Below are 18843 nucleotides of genomic sequence, written 5' to 3' on the forward strand. Positions count from 1 at the left end.
CCTCTTAATCTATTAAGTTATCATTCTCGAAACTAAAAGGTCCACCACTCAAATCTTAACTGATATAACGTCTAGAAAGGTAAAGTCTCCAACTTTACCCTTAAGAACCATCCTAATGGGTTTAGAGCCCAAACCATAAGCTTAAAAGGTTGAGGCTTAAAAAATAAACACTTATTCATCAAGACAAGCCCAAAAAATACAGATCTGGTCCTTAAAGGCTGCAAAGACATGTAAAGTTTCCAACTTTACTCTCATGCATGGCTAGTAGAAGCCCAAATGCTCAAAAGAAGCCATAATAAGGACTTAATTAATGGATGGAGCTCTTAAGACCATAAAGTTGGCACCTTTATGCCAAAAGAGCTCATGAAGATTATAGATATGAAAGAATAACCTCTTTGGGGTGACATACACTCCATTACTCACTCAAACTTGGATAAATCATGCAAATTAGCCCCAAAAAGAGATCTAAAGGAATGTTAAGCAAGGTTAGAACTTTGTACTCGAAATATGTTAGAAATGGTGCAAAGAATCAAGATCTTGAAGGCTCCTACTTGAACCACCACCTTGAACCAAGCTTATCTTTCTTCCAAGGGCTTCAAACACACCAAAATACACTCATAAAGAGCTCACTACACTCAAAAAAGGGATTTAGGGTTTCGAGAACAGGGTTAGGGACTATGGAGGCTGGAAATGAGGCCAACACCTGGGATTTAAGGTGTTTAAATAAGGTGCAAAACCCTAAAATTAGGATTTCCTCCTGAGCGGTCAACTCGCCGAGTTGAGACACCTCAACTCATAGAGTTGCCTCATGAAACCCCGCGGTCAAGACAACTTCTACTCGACGAGTTTAGGCTTCCAACTCGCCAAGTTCTCCAAGGAAACATATAACAATTCCAAGATAAATTCATACCGGGAACTAGGCGTTACACCCTTATAGCTTGCAAGGGCATAAAGTTGCCAACTTTATGCCTTAGGACGTCTTAATGAGTTCAGATCTGAAATTGGACGTTGAAATTCCAAGTATTAAGCACTTAATGGTTGTGGTACTTAATCTATGGGTACGATGGGTGTAATTTTGTGTATGTTGCGCGTACAGCCAAAGGGCTCAGTAAGCTAAGCGTACTTTAGTGGTACGCTGGTCGTACGCACCCCAGTTGGGGTTCGGCTTCATGTGGGCTTGTAAGCTCTTTGGGCCTTGGTCAGTTTTGGGCCTGGTTTTATATTGAGTTAGTGGTTTGATTATTTTTTTTTGGGCCATAGATGTCCTGGTTGGGCCTTATTGGTCCATGTGGTCCATTAATAGTTTTTATCTTGGATCTTAGGCCCATTAGTAAAGGAAAGACTTTTGGGCCATCATGAAAGGAATTAGGCTAGGTCTTTGGACTCTTTGACTAGGCTGAATTATAATCTTAATTTAGGGTTATTTTTAATTATTATATAGTGTAAGGTATTGGACTGCTAGGTGAGCAGCTTTTGTGTTCACTAGACTGAAGTGAGTCTTCTCACTACACTCATGAGTCGAAAGCACCAAGGCTGGCCCATTAATTGATATGATTAGTAATGGAGTATGTAATTGTTATTTGTTTGATCTATATGTGGATTTATGTGAAGACCATGGGAGGAGCCCATGACACATGACAAGACCATGGGAGGAGCCTATGACTTGTGGATACAAGACCATGAGGGTAGCCTATGACATTCTAAATGATGACCTTGGAGGGAGTTCGTGGAAAACATGATTGTATGTGTGCATAGAATTATGTGATTATATGATTCGTGTGTTTTGATAAACTCACTAAGCTTGTGCTTATAGTTTTATTGAATGTTTCAGGTACTTCTAGTGATAAGTGCAAGGGCCCAACTTGATGGCGCGACGTAAATTCTCCAGGGTTTTCACATTTAGTTTTTATACTTTGAATTTTAAAACACTATGGATATGAAATGAGATTTTTTAATACATTGTGGTTGATATTTATGAAATTAAAAGTTAAAATTTTCTGTCAAAATTTGGGTTATTACAAAAAGATAAAAGACAACACCAACCATAGTATTAAAAGATTTACAATTTACAATAAGTTTGAATAACTTTTAAAAGTAATTACAACGTATTAAAATAAAACAACACATGCAAATTCTCCTACAAGTATTGTGTCTCTATGTGCCTCTTACTAGATGATTCCTAAGAAAGCGTGTAAAACAAGCGTCAACTATAAAAATTGGGGAGTTCATAGATTTGCAAAAATGTTGGTTTCATGAATCGTAATCAAAGTTTTGATAGAAGTTTCCATAAATAAAAGTACATTGCTAAAATGAGTAAATATTTTTTTGCATAAGCAAAGTTCATTGTTATCATGAAAAATAAAGTACGTTGCCAACATAAGATGCAAAGTTCATATTCTCATGGGAAATAAAGTTTGTTGCTGAAACAAATAAACAAGTTTCGTTGCTAAAATGAGTATACAAGTTTCATTGCTAAAATGAGTAAACAAGTTTCATTGCTATAATGAGTAAATAAGTTTGTATGTATGTAATAATCTTTGTATGCGCGTAAAAATCAACAATGAGTTCACAACCAAGCCTAGTACTGATGCCCTATCAAGATATATGCTTATCGTTCCATAGAGGAACATGGTAAAATGCACTCAAGCAATCGGGCTAGTGATGAGTTGTCAATTGCTAATTGAGCTATTCATAATGACCATTGTCTCAAAGAGTTAATGGTTGGAGTAAAGTGTAAGGGACTTAAGATGATAAGGCCTCATATTTTAAGTTAGAGACAAATACGTTGCAAAATATCGCAAAATATGGCAATCAATTTTGATACATTTCAATATAGGTACATCAAACATAAAATATTTAACTAAAGTGTAACTTTAACATTTTGGAATATGTTTCAATTGATTAAATATTTAAAACTAAATCAAATTGGTTATAAAATTTCCCAAACTTTGTGTTTCAGTATTAACTAAATTCAAAGACCTTAAGATAAATTTTCTTGGATTTTTGATTTGTCTAACTATTTTTCACGATTTTAATTTCTTAAATACTCACAAAATCATGGAAAAATAGTAAATGATCATGAAAAATTCTTAGCCTTTTTTTGTAAGTATTTCACAGCATCCGTAAACCGGAAAAATTGTTAAATGCTATTTTTCATCAATCAAACCTAGTTTTTGTAATTTAATTGTGTTTTGCACCGAGAAATTATAATTTAATAGAAAATAGTAAATAAAAATCACAAAACCTTTTATTTGTGTTCCAATTGTAGTTAAAGATTTCCATTAACTTTTTCATGTATTTTAGATATGCATATCCATTTTTCCCATATTTATCCACTTAAATCATCACAAATTCATGGAAAAATAGTAAGCAGTTAAGAAAAATTATCAATATTTTTATTCAACTATTATAAATTCTATGTAAACTAGGAAAAATTATCAAAAGTAGTTTTCATATAGTATAGTCTGGTTTTTATGATTTATGTGTATTAAATGTAAGAAACATGAGGACAAATAGCAAAAGGATCTGCTAATTTTTCAAACATTTTTAACTATTGTAATTTGATGTATTCAAATTGGGAAAAATAACAAAATTGGTATTTGAACAACTTAACCTGTTTTTATGATTTATTGTATTTATTATATTAAAAATCAAAATAAATACTAAACAGTTTAGAAAACTGCCCAAAATTTTTATTTGTAGTTAAACTTTAATGCAAGATATTCTGGTCATTTCTTGTTATTTTTAGAATAGTTTAACTATTTTTCCTTGATTTATTCTCATACATAAGAATTAATTCATGAAAAATTACTAAACTGTTAGAAAAATTCACCAAACTTTGTATATACGATAAATATGTGATATAAGATATTCTAATGATTATATTATAATTTTTGGATAAGTGTAGCTATTTTTCATCAATTTAATCCCTTAACTATTTATTAAATCAGGAAAAATAAGAAAATATAATGGGAAAATCTGTAATTTTTTGCATGCAGTCTTTATGATGTCAAGAAGATGCGAAAATTATTAAATATGGAGTTCTACATACATAACTATATTTTAGTATTTATTTCTCTTCAATAATAATAAATTCTAAATCAACAGAAAACAGGCATATAAATGAATGCAACTTCATGGAACGTCTTTTATTTGTTTATGGGTAATATCAGAAATTTCCTAGAATTTATTGACCAAATAAACATTTTATGTGAATTATTGCTCTGTTTTCTTGAAAATTAGAATAATTCGAGTAAAATGATTAATTTTTTGAAAATTTCCAGATCATCTTATTTTCTTGTTTGGATTCTGAGAAAATTTTGATTTGAACAGAAAAGAAGTTTTAGATATTTAATTGTGAAAAAATCTTTTATGACATATTTGAAAGGTTTTTAACAACATATTTTGATCATCTAGCATCTAAGCGTGAAGATCACTACATGCATGTTGGTTTGAAGATCATTCATGAGTTTGAAATGTTCAAAAGTTATTTTTGAAAGTAAACATAGGGTGTATGTGGTGATTTTCCACCAAAACTTGTAGAAAAGTGCATTTCTTTGCTTTTGACTTAGGTTTAGGTCATGAGACTTCACCATTTGCAACATGCATGTTATTTTTGGGTGAAATCCTACCACCATAATCATCAAAACCGTATATGTGTGTGTGTTCATGATCTTTCATTAGAATGGAGTAGAAGAAAGAGAAAATACAAGAAAAATAGCAAAAATTAAAGGAAAATTGAAGGAGAAATCAATTTTTCCTTCAAGAACACCACAAGATTATGAAGATTTCGTTTTTAAGGAGTGTTCTTGGGTCTTATTTTCTTGAAATTTTGTGGTTTAGAGGGTGGAGAAGAGAGAGAATGAAGTTGGGGATGGAGAGTGTGAGAGAGAGTGAAGTGTGGAGAAATGGAGATAATGCTTGTAATTTTTGGGGAAGAGGAGTATAAGAAGGAGGGATATGGCTGAAAATTGAAGGAGGAGAGAGGGGAGGCAAAATTTTTGAATGAGAAAGGCCCCCTCTCTCTTATTTTTATAAGCTCCCTCTCAATTTTATAAAAATCCTCATTTTTATATAAAGCTCCTTAATTACATCTTGACTTTTATAAAAGTCCTTATATTTTAACTCATATATATATATATATATATATATATATATATATATATATATATATATATATATATATATGATTAATGTTCAATAATTAATTTCTTATATCTTCTATTATATCCCATAACTTAAATATTCTAAATTTTATGTAATGAAGTTCACACCAAGTTTTATGGAGTTTTTAGATGATAACGTTTATAAATTTGGGTTTTAGGGATTTTTTAGGGTTTGGGATTTGGTAAATCTTTGAATATCAAAATAAATTAAATATTTGAGACTTTAAATTATTTTAGAGTATTATAACTCTTTTATAGTTATAAATAATGTTTGTAATTTATTTTATCGGTTTATTGGCATTTCTATGCAGTGATTCTGAGATCCAAGCGAAATTGAAGAATCAAGTATTCTAGTCCTTGTTTTTAACTCTGACCTAGCTTCTACTACTAGGTCAATGCATGATGTGTCTACATGAATATATAAAGATTCTTGAGTCAAGGAATGACCCGAATTTGGATAGTTGTTATAGTTAAAGGCACTATAGAGTTCATATATCAACGTGAAATCTATGTACACTATCCCTCATTTCTAATTGTTTCCAAGTTTCAAGTAGGTTATGACTTATCCTCCAGTTACTAAATCTAGCATATGTCGTGCCTATACATGCAACTAAGTTTATTCAAATCTTGTCTTGAATTTTGACGGTTGTCACAGTTTCCCCCAGTTGAAAGAATTTCGGCCCGAAATCCAATTCGTGACGTATTCAATTAGAACTTAGTAAGATACAAGTACATAGTTGGAGAGTTGGTGACCTGAAGAGCCTTTTGACCATATTAGATTAATTCCTCATGGGAGAGTCAAATCCTTTAGCTATAATGAGGTTAGTGTTTCCCTAATTCGAGTTCTGCCGTCTAAATTGTGGAGAATTAGAATCATGGAAGTCATGATCTAACCATGGAAACCTAGTTGAAAATTATTATATAGTTAGATATTATCTAAGGTGTTGTTTGTTTTTTTGGAAAAAACCTCTTCAGACCTCTTATTGTTGCGCGGAGCAGCACACACGCAACACTTTTAATCTCGCACCTGTTTGTTTTTCTGAAGTCTTTGGATTAAAAAACCTCTGCACGTGTTCTTCTTAGCGCAACACTTGTTTTGTCTCTTCCTACCTCTTCCAACCTCTTTTTTTTTTGTTGCTAAAATATTGATTATATATTGCTAAAATCTTATTTTACATTTTTTTCGTATTTTTTGTTTATTCTTGTTGAATTTTATTCTTTTTTTTGTATATTGAATAATAATAATTTGTTGATGAAATATCATTACTTTATGCTAAAATATATTTATTTATTTGTTAAAATATCATTATTTTTTGCTGAAATATCATAATTTTTTTACCAAAATGTCATACATTATTAAATTTTTGGTATTAAAAAACTATTTTTGGATTATAAAATCAGTTTATTTTAATTTTTTTTAATATCTACAACAACATGCAGATGTTAAAAAAACAAACACGTTTCTTATTACATTCTGCAACCGTTTGGTCCACCTCTTCTACTGCAGAGGGTTATAGAGGTGGTCTGCAGACTTTATGGATATTTGCTTCAGAAAAACAAACAACACCTAACTTAGAAGACATTATAAGTTTTTCTAAAGCACCAATTGCATAGAGTGCTAAGTCTGCATCGATTCTTATATCGCGTTCTAAATCAACACTAAGTGTAAATTTGTCGCCTAATAAAGAATAAATTATGGACAATTTGCTCGCTTTCGGGTTGGCTATTAAGTCCGGAAAATGTATATTCCAAAATAAGAAGGGGTAGTATGAACGAAAGAGAAGTAACCGATGGTAAGTTCCTAAAGATACATACTAAGGGTAGGCAACAAAGTTTTGGTACATCTCAAGTGTAAAGACTATTTAAGTGTCTTGTACAAAGTAAATTACGAAATGGCCGAGGATTTCTGAAGCTATATTTACTACTACCGTTACTCTTGCTACAATAGAACCATATTCGAAGAATATATATATATATATATATATATATATATATATATTAAGAGAGTTATTGTTGCAAACGCAGTCGATGGATGTTTATGATAAATTAAGTCACATTATGTAGATATCATTAGAAGATTTTAGAAATGATAAGAAATCTCACTATTATCATAGAATGTAATGCTGATGCTGTAATTGTGTAATAATAGCTTAAAGCTATGGCTAAATGTAATGGTTGATTGTCATTGGTAGTAAGTCAAATACTGTTAGTTGAAAATTGTTAAATACCACTATTAACAATATATGGAATGATATTAATTGAGAATGACTAGAGCATGCACTACAAGTAGTAGATAATAATATTATGTTGTGGTGGATAACAATATGTTGTGGCTTATTACAACTGCATGCTGTGACATTATATAGTAGTTGAACTAGAAAGATGTGTAACAGTTTCTCCGTAAAGTGAGTGTTATACATGTTAAACTGAAGGATTTAATCTAGAACCTTCAAAGTACAGCTTGATAATTATTGTTTTGAGTAGAGACGGTCAAATATCTTTACATTTAAAGAAACTTTTACAGGAAAATGAGTTGTATGATGCTTGTGAGAACCACATATCATGGGTTAGTAGTACACCATGGGGAACACTTATGTGTTCATGTAAGGTGAGAGATAAGTTTTTAATAGATTGAAAGCTTATGATTAAAAATGGGGTAATGAGTCTTGAGTTATATAAGTTCATAATAGTAGCTTAAACATCTTCAAGAGTCTCTCGGTTAAGAGGTTATGGGTAAGTCTTGTTAGAGACATATGTTGTAATATAGGAGTTGATTAATATGTTGTTTTAAGAAAACACTATAATGGTGCTAAAATTTTGAAAACGAAATGAGTATTTTATGCTTTGCAAGAAAAGTAGATGATATTTCCGGTCCATTGGGACACTTGTTATACTTGTTGTACATTATATGGAACAGTTGGGTGAACATAGAATATGCTTGATGTATATATGTGTTCTGTTATGAGATATGTAGAAGTGTAGTCATGACAGATGATCTAATAGGAATCTAACACTTGCATACCCACACTAGTTTAAAAATGATTATGCGGACGAAATCTTTTGAAGTGGGAGAGAGCTTGTAACACCTGTTTTATAAGCTATAAGTAATATACGTTTTGGTCACATGCGTGTTTTGGTTATTTTATGAATGTTATGGAATTTCAACACTGTCTCGTGAATTATGTTGACAAACATTGTTATGATCTTAAGAATTTTTCACTTAAGTATAGATTATGAGATGTTAATGGTTAAAGAGGTTGGGAAGTTAATTAAAAGCTAAATAGTTGCTAGCACGCGATGCATACTATAGAGGTACGTGAGGCATTGCGAGCATTTGACGTAAGAACGATATTGTATGTTTCCTTTTTATGAGATGGTAACATACTTTTAGCTTATGTGACACATAGGTAATGAAGACGTGGCACGTTCAAAGTATATCATTAAGGAAGAAGAGGTGCGAGAACGCATCACATGTTTATTGGAGAACACCACACAACTAAAATAGAAAGCGACACGTAAGAAGGTGCTACACGACGTGTCAACGACGAGTCTATCGATTACCATACAAAAAGAAGGAAATTGATTCAGTTTTCATAAGAAGACACACTTAAATCAACTCATTAAAATAAATTAATGTGATTTAAGATATTTGTTTTTTTAATTAAAGACGGTGTTTCTTCATACGAAAACACACTTAAATGAACTTATTACTTTCACTATGTTTCGTGTTTCACACATTGTATTTTACATTGTATGTTTTATTTTCTCATGATCTCTAGTCTAGGCTGTGTGTAATAGAATTGCTGGTTAAAAAAAAACTATGTTTCGTATTTAGAATTATCTTCTGGAGTTTGATGGAGGGTTTTTCCTTTTTTTTTTCTTTTTAATTTTTTTTTATAATTTATTTATTTATTCAAGAACGGCATCAATCCGTATCCATTTTCACCGAATCAAGAAATGCTTTTCTCGAATTCTAAGGTTTGGGCTGCATCATATACTGTATAATAGAATAGGATTTACATATAAATACCATAATACATTAAAAGCATTGGAAATCTGAAAAGTTATTGATACATATAGGTATATTAATATTTAATATCCCAGGCTTGAACTAGAAAACGGATCATCAAAAGACTAGAAGCCCATTAATTTAAGGTACCGATAGCTTTCATGTCTAAAGCCTCTCCCAAATAAGGCTCGTCTTTAAGTTCCATACACACATATGCATCAACTCCATTACCTCCCATTCCGTCGATCAAAATTACCGCATTATTTCCCGGTAAGCACCCGGTTGATACCCACATGGGCTTTCCAAAACCAAAGTCAACTTCATAAAACGGGAACTTACACCAGCTAGAAACGAGAACTGCATGTGGAATACTATCAATCATGAACTTGCTCTCTGACCAGGCTTTGAGAAACATCGATTGCCCTTCTTTATTTTCGTGACTCATCTTTGAGTAGTTACTTAAGACTTCCTTCAGAGTTTTACTCAAAAGATATGCCAACCCTTTGGTTGTTTCATCGTTACTAGATTTGGTTGTAAATGGCACCACAAGATTGCCACAAGAATCTTTGGGAATTAAAGATGCAGTTCTTCCCCGCAGGTTTAGAACTTGGATGAGAATAGAATCTCTCGGATGACTGTGTATTGCTCGATCAACATTAACGAGAGTCTTCCATATGATAGCTGATACTATCTGTACCTTTGACAAATGATGGGTGCAACCTTTTTCATTGATCACAAATTGTGCTTTCATGTTTGATATCTCACTCTCGCTAAATGAAAGTTTCTTGGTGACAAGATTGCTTAATGCATCTTTACTGAACTTACGACCTTCAACTCCATGACTAGGAAAGAAAGAGGGTGCGCTGAAACCCGCACCAGTGAATTCAGCTTCGTCATCTTCTCGATTCAAAGCAGCCCATTCCTTCAGGAATATAGAAAGTGTCGCAGCATCAACAATTCTATGTGAAATACTTACACCAAGTGCAATACCTCCACACAACAAACTGTTTACTTGAGTTGCAAGTATAGGAACGTCCATTTGATCAGCAGCTCCAGGCATAATAGACGGAATAAGTTTATCAATCAACTTTCCATTCCACTGAGAATTAAGAATATCTTCAAGTCTCAAATCAGCTTTACTGTGTATAAACTCGGCACCTTCATCATTGCAGTCAACAGCAAGCATTTCCCGAACGTATCTTCCTGCCAGAGGGTATAATCTTGCTAAGGTTTTTTCAAGTGATTTTTCAAGTCGAGCAGCAAACTTTTGGTTGTTATCTCTGTTGAAAGAGAAGAAGAGAACCGTGCCAACATGCATAGGGGGAGCTACCTCGTCTTGGAAGCCTATTTTATAGTTACGGAGGTTTGGAGGAGTTGGAATGCATGGTTTTACTAATTTTCTTGATACTATTTGGACATTCATCGCCATAGAGCAGTTACTTTTCAACAAGAGAATAAGAAATTAGAAGGAGATGATGATCTTCATCGTACATATCCGAGAATTTATAGCTTAGGAATTTAATTGGTTGATGGCTTGATTCAGCACACAAGTTTTGATTTTACAAACTTGTAATGGAAATTCAACATTTCATAATTATTATAAAGAAACATAAAATTCGAATGTCATTAATTAGAGCATCTAGATTCTAGAATGGCGAGTTTTGTAATGTTTATGGCATACACAATTCATTAAACTTCAAAGAGTTCAATAGATTGTCATATCATTTTTCTATATTTTCTATAATGTATTTAACTCTACAAAGTTTAATAGAAAATTACAAAAACTAATTTATAGTATGTATTTAAGATTAGAAAACTTTTTTTTTCCATTAAAGAGTTCAATTACCATTAAATTTCAAATCCATTGAATGTCAAAGTGACATCTCATTATGATAGAGTTTAATCCACTAAATGACAACTAGATTTGACATCTCATTCAACTCTTTTATTGAACTTACCATTGCGGATGCTCTTATACCTATTCCAATGAGTTTATTAATTATAATTGGAATGTGTAATATTTTTTTTAATTACCGTAACCACTTGGTATAGCATAAAATTTTCATTGTTTGCAAAACTTTATTAAATATAAAAAACGACATAGTATAAATATGACGCGACCAAAAATCAAGCATTTTATAAATGTTTATAAAATCCTTGTCATTAAATAAGTTTCACAAGTATTGATGTTTTCTTAAATACAATACCTTAGTAGTATTTTTTTTTAATAATAGTTGAAATCAGAACCAACAGCAAGTCTTACTTTTTTAAAAAAAAATTTAAAATTATTTCTATTTATTTCTAAACTTCCTAAAACATAAAAAAAAAATAAAGAAAACTACTAAAAAAATATATATTATCTACACATCTAAACCCACATCCATACATAGACGTAGACATACATATAGAGATAGACATAGAAATGCATATAAAAATACACATACATATACATATCTATGAAAAAAATATCATTTTTTGTATTCTCTTCACTGTCATTTTTTTCATTATTCTCCTAAACGATACATATGTGCACATTTGATTAGGTTTTAATTAAAAAAATTCATAGAAAATGTTCTTAGGTGATGGCATGATTGCAAATATAAGAAAATCACAAATGATTTTGTAACACCTAACAATTTAACATAAAATAGTTAAATACATCCTAAACATTTTTTTTAAATACAATGAAACACTAAGTATATTTTAATATTAAAGTTTCTGTCACTCGCATGCTCTCTTACCCAGTAGTGCTATTTGGTCCTAAAAACAATCAACAAACAAAATGTAAGTTTTATGAGCTCAGTAAGTGATCATACAACACAAGTTGGAATGGATGGTTTTACTAATTTTCTTGATTCTATTTGGACATTCATCGCCATAGAGCAGTTATTTTTCACAAAGACAATTATAAGAAATTAGGAAGAAATCGATGATCTTCATCGTACATATCCGAAAATTTATAGCTTAGGAAATTAATTTAGTGATGGCTTGATTTTGCACACAAGTTTTGATTTTACAAACGTGTAATGGAAATTCAACATTTCATAATTATTATAAAGAAACATAAAATCCGAATGTCATTAATTAGAGCATCTAGAATGACAGAGTTTTGTAATATTTATATACCCATTACATTGAGTTTTTCAAAAGCTTATTAATAAGATATAAGTTTTGATTAGACTTTTATATTGATTATTTAAAATTAATATATTTTTATTTGAATATTTGATATAGATTATATATACTTAATATAATTATGATTTATATTCAATAAAAAATAAATTTGATTAGAATGTAAAAAAAAAACACAATAAAAAATAACATTAATATACAAAAAAAAAGTAAATTTAAAAGGAATGTAATAAAAATAAATAAATATAACATAATAAATTACAAATTTAAAACTACAAATTGTTTATGAATTTCTAAAAAATTCCTTGTACACAATATTAGAAGTTTTGATTATGATGCTCTTAAATTAATAATTTTAATCATTCTCTACTTTAAACTTTATATAAAACAACTTAAGTCTAAATCCTAATAACTAATAAAATATTTGTAAAATACTTATTAAGTTGTTGAGATAAATGGTTTGTTGATGTGATATTTTGACGGTAAATTTATAATGATTAATTTAAATTATTATAATGTTACTTTTTGAATTTAATATTCATAATAACATGTTATTATTTTTTGTTAAATATATAAATAAGTTAGTTTTATAAAAAAAAAAAGATATATTGTCGTATTATTTTTTGTTAAATATATAAATAAGTTAGCTTTATCAGTTAAAAAGAAATATTGTCATTTTGGGTTGGTTTCAATCAAAATCAATTGTTATTTAGAATTTCCAAAATACAAACGTTTATATATATGAATATTGTTAATTTAATCATAATCTTTTGATTTCATCTAACAACAATGAACTCCGATTAATTTTACAAGGTTAAAAGTATAGAACTAATTTTATTATAAGGTATATTTATTTTTTAAACTTTTTGACATCATACATCTTGAATTGTTTTTATATTATATCTTAACGTAAAACTATATTGATATTTATTAATATTATAAATTTGATTTCATAGTTAATAAGTTAGCTTTATAACGAAAGTCAAATCACTAATAACGAACAATAAAAAGAGAAAATGTTATATCTCAGTCCAAACATCTAACGGTCCATATAAATTTCTTTGACTAGCATTTCATTTTGAAATGTCCATAAAAGCAGGGGCGATGTGTAGGGGCGAAATCATCATTCAATGGAAGAAAATCTAATAGGCAGGAAGTTGAGCATCCAAGTTAAAAGCAAACTTTGTAAATTATACATAGAGTAAATACACGAATCATCCCTCTGGCAGGTGTTAAAATGCACGTTTAGTCCTTATTTTTAAAAATTAACTCGGACCGTCCCTGATATTTTAAAAGTTGCGCGTTTCGTCTCTGTTATTGTTAGTTGTTTGTTTTTCGGTTAAGTTACCCACATATCAGGGGTATTTCAGTCTTTTACCTAAGAAAGACAATAAATAAATAAAAAATTAAACCCTAACTCTATTTACTCTCATCTCTCATCTTCCCTGGCTCTACCGTAAGCGTGATCCCTCGTTCTCATTCCCTTCTTCTCACGCCGACAATCCTCCCATAGCCCTTCAACAACCCTCTATCAAACCATATCATCATCAAAGAAAAGAAACAAGAAGATGTGTGCAGTTGTGTGTTCCTTGAATTTTGTTTCATCGTATGAGGTACACCAAATTGAAGATGAATCTGGGTTTTAGGGAAGATGAAATGCGAGTTTTTAAGATAAAGACTGATGAGTTGAATAACTCTTTGATCGTTTAGATCTATAAACAGGTTAATCACAAAAATGTAAAACAGAAATATCAAGCACAAGAGAGAATCAAAATATGTCGAATGATTCAATAGATTCAAGCCTCAGCAGAGCTCGACAAAGAACTTCCGCTGTAGAGGCTATTAGGGTTACAAACGATAAAGATAATATCTATAAATGATCGACTTCAAATCTTACGTACTAAGATGCATGTAAGCATCTATATATACTAAACCCTAGAACATAACTCACGGATGGACAGGGCCAATTCGGATACAAAATTGGACTAAAGAACGAGCCCAAGACGCAACACCTAATGGACCCTACAATCTCCCCCTTTGCGTCAATTAGAGCGAGACTTTACTTCGGCTTGCTGGGTCCAGCTGCAGGAACTTTCTTTGTGGTGTCGAACAGACAAAGAATAAGAGCGAGAATGGTTTGTCTGAACCGAATGTACCAATGGATCATATCATCCAAATATTTCTTGTCATCTGCAGAGTTCTGCTTGCATCGATTGATGATACTCAGAACATGTTCCAAGCATGCAGTAGTACACAGATGCTTATCTGCCAAGGCGAACATACATTTTTGGCCTTCGTTCCTTGTGAACATGACAGAGTTCCGCTTCGGGTCGATCCTTTCCATCTGCATCATATTTAAATCACTTACAGAACCAACAGGAGAAATAGTAGGCTTTTTCTTAAAAATACTTGCGATCTCCTGATCCATCTTGACAACCTCCATGATGTAGCAAACCAACATCCTTTTGAAGTGATCTATGATTGGCCCATACTCAGCTTCGTTGGTGAGGAGGAAATTGTGCAGAATGATCCAATTATGTGGATTCAGGTTAGGAAGATCAGCTAGTGAAATAGCATGTTCTGTTTTGGCAGACCCCCTCAGCACTTTGAACCGAACATTCGTGAAGTTACCCTCCCGAAAGGGTTTCAGGACACGAACGTTTATAATCTTCTGAGCACTCCATGTCTGATACTGAGGCTAAGCAGACCTCAGATAGAATTCAACAAGCTCCCTATCAACCTTCGGGTGAGGATGAGGGACATCAGCAATATGAGAGAAAGCATGAAAAATGAAGGCCTTTCGGGTCAAGGGCATATCAAACTGAGCGTCGACAGAATTGACCCTGTCCAAGGAAATCACCGGTTCGAGCCATAAGATGCTGGGAGTATCAATGGCTTCTTTGATAAGCTTCTCGAGAGTCCATGGAGGAAATAGAGTTTTTCGACTCTCAAGAAGATCATGAGCCTCCTTCATTTTCCTTTCGTTCTTCTCGGCCTCTCTGGCAACGCGAGCACTCATGTATGCATCCTTTTACCGGCCTTGTTTCTTCAAGAGATCAGCGATGGTCTCTTTATCATCATCATCATCACTGTCTTCAACAATCTTCTTCCCTTTATCTTTAGCACACGAACCTGAAGGTTGACCCGTTGGAGGAGGTTCGGTTGCTTTAGTTGATGTAGAAGTAGGAGGCGGTTGAGACACATCTTCTCCCCCTTGTTTTGGATGGGCCACGAACTCAGGAAGCCCTTCAATTTTGCTGAGTAGATCAAGGGCGGGAGCAAGCTTCTCAGCTAGAGTGCGCCTCACAGAATAGTTCAGGATGGGATCATGCGCTTCAATGATGTTGGAGAGGGCATCGTGGACATCCGAAACACACGTGGAAATGACCGCTCGCTCAGATCGGAGAGATGCAACCTCCTTTTCTGATTGGAAAAGTTGAAGACTCTTAACCTTTAGAGCAGTGGTTTTGCGAGCAAGAGCATCCATCACGGAGTTTTCTGAAGCGAGATCTTCTTGCAGCTGTGTCAAGCGCTCCTCAACAGTCGCCTGGAAGGTTTTATTGTCATCGTCAAGAGATTGACGAAGACTGTCAAAGGACTGCAGTTCAGATGCGAATGAAGTGGCCAGCTTCTCGACAACGGAATCGATCTTCGTTGCATTGGATGCAGCAACCCCCTGTAAAGACTGGAAAAGATTGTGAGCATCAAGAAATAGTTTTTCGACTTTTTCGGTCGCAGCAGCACATGCCTTGGTGGAGGGGTCGATAGCAGCAGTTGCGGAGTTGATTGAGGCTTCTTGTGCCTTGGTGAACGAATCAACTAGCCCCTGAATGACATCTTCGGAGATATTGGACCGAGAGGATGAGGAGGAGGAAGCGATGAGACTGTCGATTTTCTCATGAAGTTCCTTGAGATGCTTTTTAGTGACAGGAGCATCATCGTCATCATCACTCTGAACCTGGTAAGGACTATAGTAGACAGAGTCAAAAGTCATGTCTTCTCCTCCAAGAAAAGGTTCATCTGCTGAGTGGTTGGGAGATGAAGGCGAGGGTGGAGGTTCGGTTGTGGTAGTAGGTTCGGGTATGGAAGTTTGTTCTGTAGCGGGTGTGGGTTCGGGTGCTGAAGTATGAGCCCCCGTATCAGATACGTTGGTTCGAACTCTAGTAGTGGTTGTTGTCGTAGCTTCTGAGAAAATAAGAGGTGGTACAGGGATAGAGGTGGGTGGTATATGAGTAGAGGAGGTTATGGGGGGAATGGAAATAGAGATAGAGATTGGGGGAGGAGAGAGAGGTTTAGATAAAACGGGTACCTCAGGTGAAGGAGAACGAGGAGGAGTGTTACCTCTAAGTTACTCCTTTGAGTCTGAACCCTCATCCTCTGATTCACTGGAGGAAGAGGCAAGAATGAGTTTGCGCCTGGGCTGGGTTTTCCTCTTCTTTGGTGGAGATGATTGAGTTGCCTTCGAAGGTTTTCGCTTCTTTGGAGAAGGACCTTTCGCTCCTTTGACAACTTTCTTGTCTTTCCTCTTTTCTGGTTTCTTTCCCCTGGGAGCAGGCTTGCCAACGTTGTAGATAGATTGAATCATTTCTAGAGTGAGCTCTCTGAGGCCTGAACGAAGAAACTCCTTGTAAGTCTTGATGATGCGACTATCCCTTGGAACACATGCATACATTGACTCGGGGATTAAGCCAACGAACTGAAACTTGGAAGAATTAGTCATGATGATCTTCGTTGTGTGGAAAACTGCGATTGAGGAGAGTGGAGAATCAGCAACAACAGGGACATGATACTTATCCATTGCCTACTTTGTGACCAGTGTCCAGAATATGGCATAAGAAATCTTAGAATGGCAAGAAGTCGAGGCAAGACTTTGGATCAACTGCTGCCATAACACAGAGCCATAGTCAAGATTAAGGCCATGATATAACCCGTAGAGGATCGTCATAAACAGACGGCTAGCCCCGTCAGAACCTGCACTTCTTTCTGACAAACCCTTGAACAGTACCGTGAAAAAGCCATTCCACTGTGGAGGAAGACAAGATTTCTTGAACTTTGTGACTGTAGTTAGAATCTCAGTGTATCCCATGTTGTAAAACATGGAGAACAACTGTCCCACAGGAATAGACTCAGGGTTAACCCTTGACTCATCAGGTTTGAACCCTAGAAGCGAACAAAATCGTTGTTTGGAGATGGAGGATTTGGTATCAAGAATGTCAAAGAAAATGCGAACGAAAGACTTATCATAGTGGGCAGTTGAGAAGATCTGCGATAAACACTCCATTGGAACGAGTTCAACTTTGGTTAGTGCTGGAACCAGTGGAGAGTGTTTGAGACACTCCATAATTGGGAACATGAAGGCGTCGTAGGCGTGTGGGGTGAGATCAATAATCAAGCTTTGCTGAGGTCGGATAGGCAGAATGTGGGAGGTGGCGTGAACAGAAGAAGAATCCGCCATTGAAGAGTGTTTTGGAGAAGAAGATGAACAGTGGGAGAAAATAATCGTTTCTTGCTCTCTGAATTTTGGTGCAGTAAAGAGGTAAAAGACCTTAGGGTTTACCCTTTATACCGTGGGTTAGAGGAGAGAGAAGAATCTGCCCCCAAATCTTCTTGAAAATCAAAGCATTTCCTGAGTTGATTGACGTGTGACAGTTTAGCAACCTCTATGATTACGCATGAGAGAGAAAAACTTTTCCGTTTTGCACGCCTTCCCATCAAGCGCCGTTTTGAATGCCAAAACGTTTAGACTTTCGGCTGAGTCAGCAACTTATCCTTTTAAAATGAGTTGTCTTCATAGATAAAAGCAAACACGTGTAGTATTATCCATATCATCCCGTTGAAAATATTGCATTAAAACCGGAGCCATAAAATTAGCTTATAATGAACGAAACCAGATTTTTGGAAAATCAAAAAGATTTTCGTGCATAGAGTGTCAAAGATAAAGAAATAAAGCAACACATATGTGGGAATTTGTGATGTCAATAAAGACACGAAACAGTGGATCCCGGGCACGAATCGCTTCCTTCAATGTCAAGAGAGACTTTAAAGTGTTTACGTGGTTTCCCGTTGAATTACGATCAATCACTTGTTAAGAAGTGTTGAAAGGCATCTTTTAAAGAGGCTGATAAGGGTGGCTTTCACTTCAGTTCATAGTTCCTAATCTTGACATAAGAGAGAAACCGAATGAAGTACTTGTGAGACCAATGTGGTCTTTTGAAAAAGTAGGCTTGGATAATATTTAAGTGACATGTTAGAAATAATTGGTGTGAAATCTCAAAAAAAAATTAAAATTGGATTCTAAGGGAAGAAATGTTATGGTATGTAACGATTTCATAAGAATCACACAAAAAGAAAAATTAGAGATTTCATGGTACAACCACTTGGCTGTGTTCGTTAATTCATAAGTGAAAACTAGAGCAAATTTAATTGTTCACCGTCAATGCATAGTAGGTATTGAATTGTGGGTTTCACTTAGCACGTAGTGACACGAAGCTAAGATCACAAACACAGAGATTATGTAACCATAAACCTCAGTGGTAA

At 33.8% G+C, this 18843-nt stretch overlaps 1 protein-coding gene across 1 annotated transcript; it reads right to left on the bottom strand.

The window, feature by feature from the left end:
- Positions 1-9310: 9310 nt before the first annotated feature.
- On the bottom strand, positions 9311-10603 carry LOC145064430 (pelargonidin 3-O-(6-caffeoylglucoside) 5-O-(6-O-malonylglucoside) 4'''-malonyltransferase-like). The gene has a single exon (XM_079011886.1). It carries the CDS (start codon positions 10601-10603, stop codon positions 9311-9313), a length of 1293 nt encoding a protein of 430 aa, XP_078868012.1.
- Between the last annotated feature and the right edge of the window lie 8240 nt (positions 10604-18843).

Source organism: Lactuca serriola, chromosome 7, assembly GCF_051521515.1.
Source record: "Lactuca serriola cultivar US96UC23 chromosome 7, Lser_US96UC23_V15, whole genome shotgun sequence".
Taxonomy (NCBI): Eukaryota; Viridiplantae; Streptophyta; class Magnoliopsida; order Asterales; family Asteraceae; genus Lactuca; species Lactuca serriola.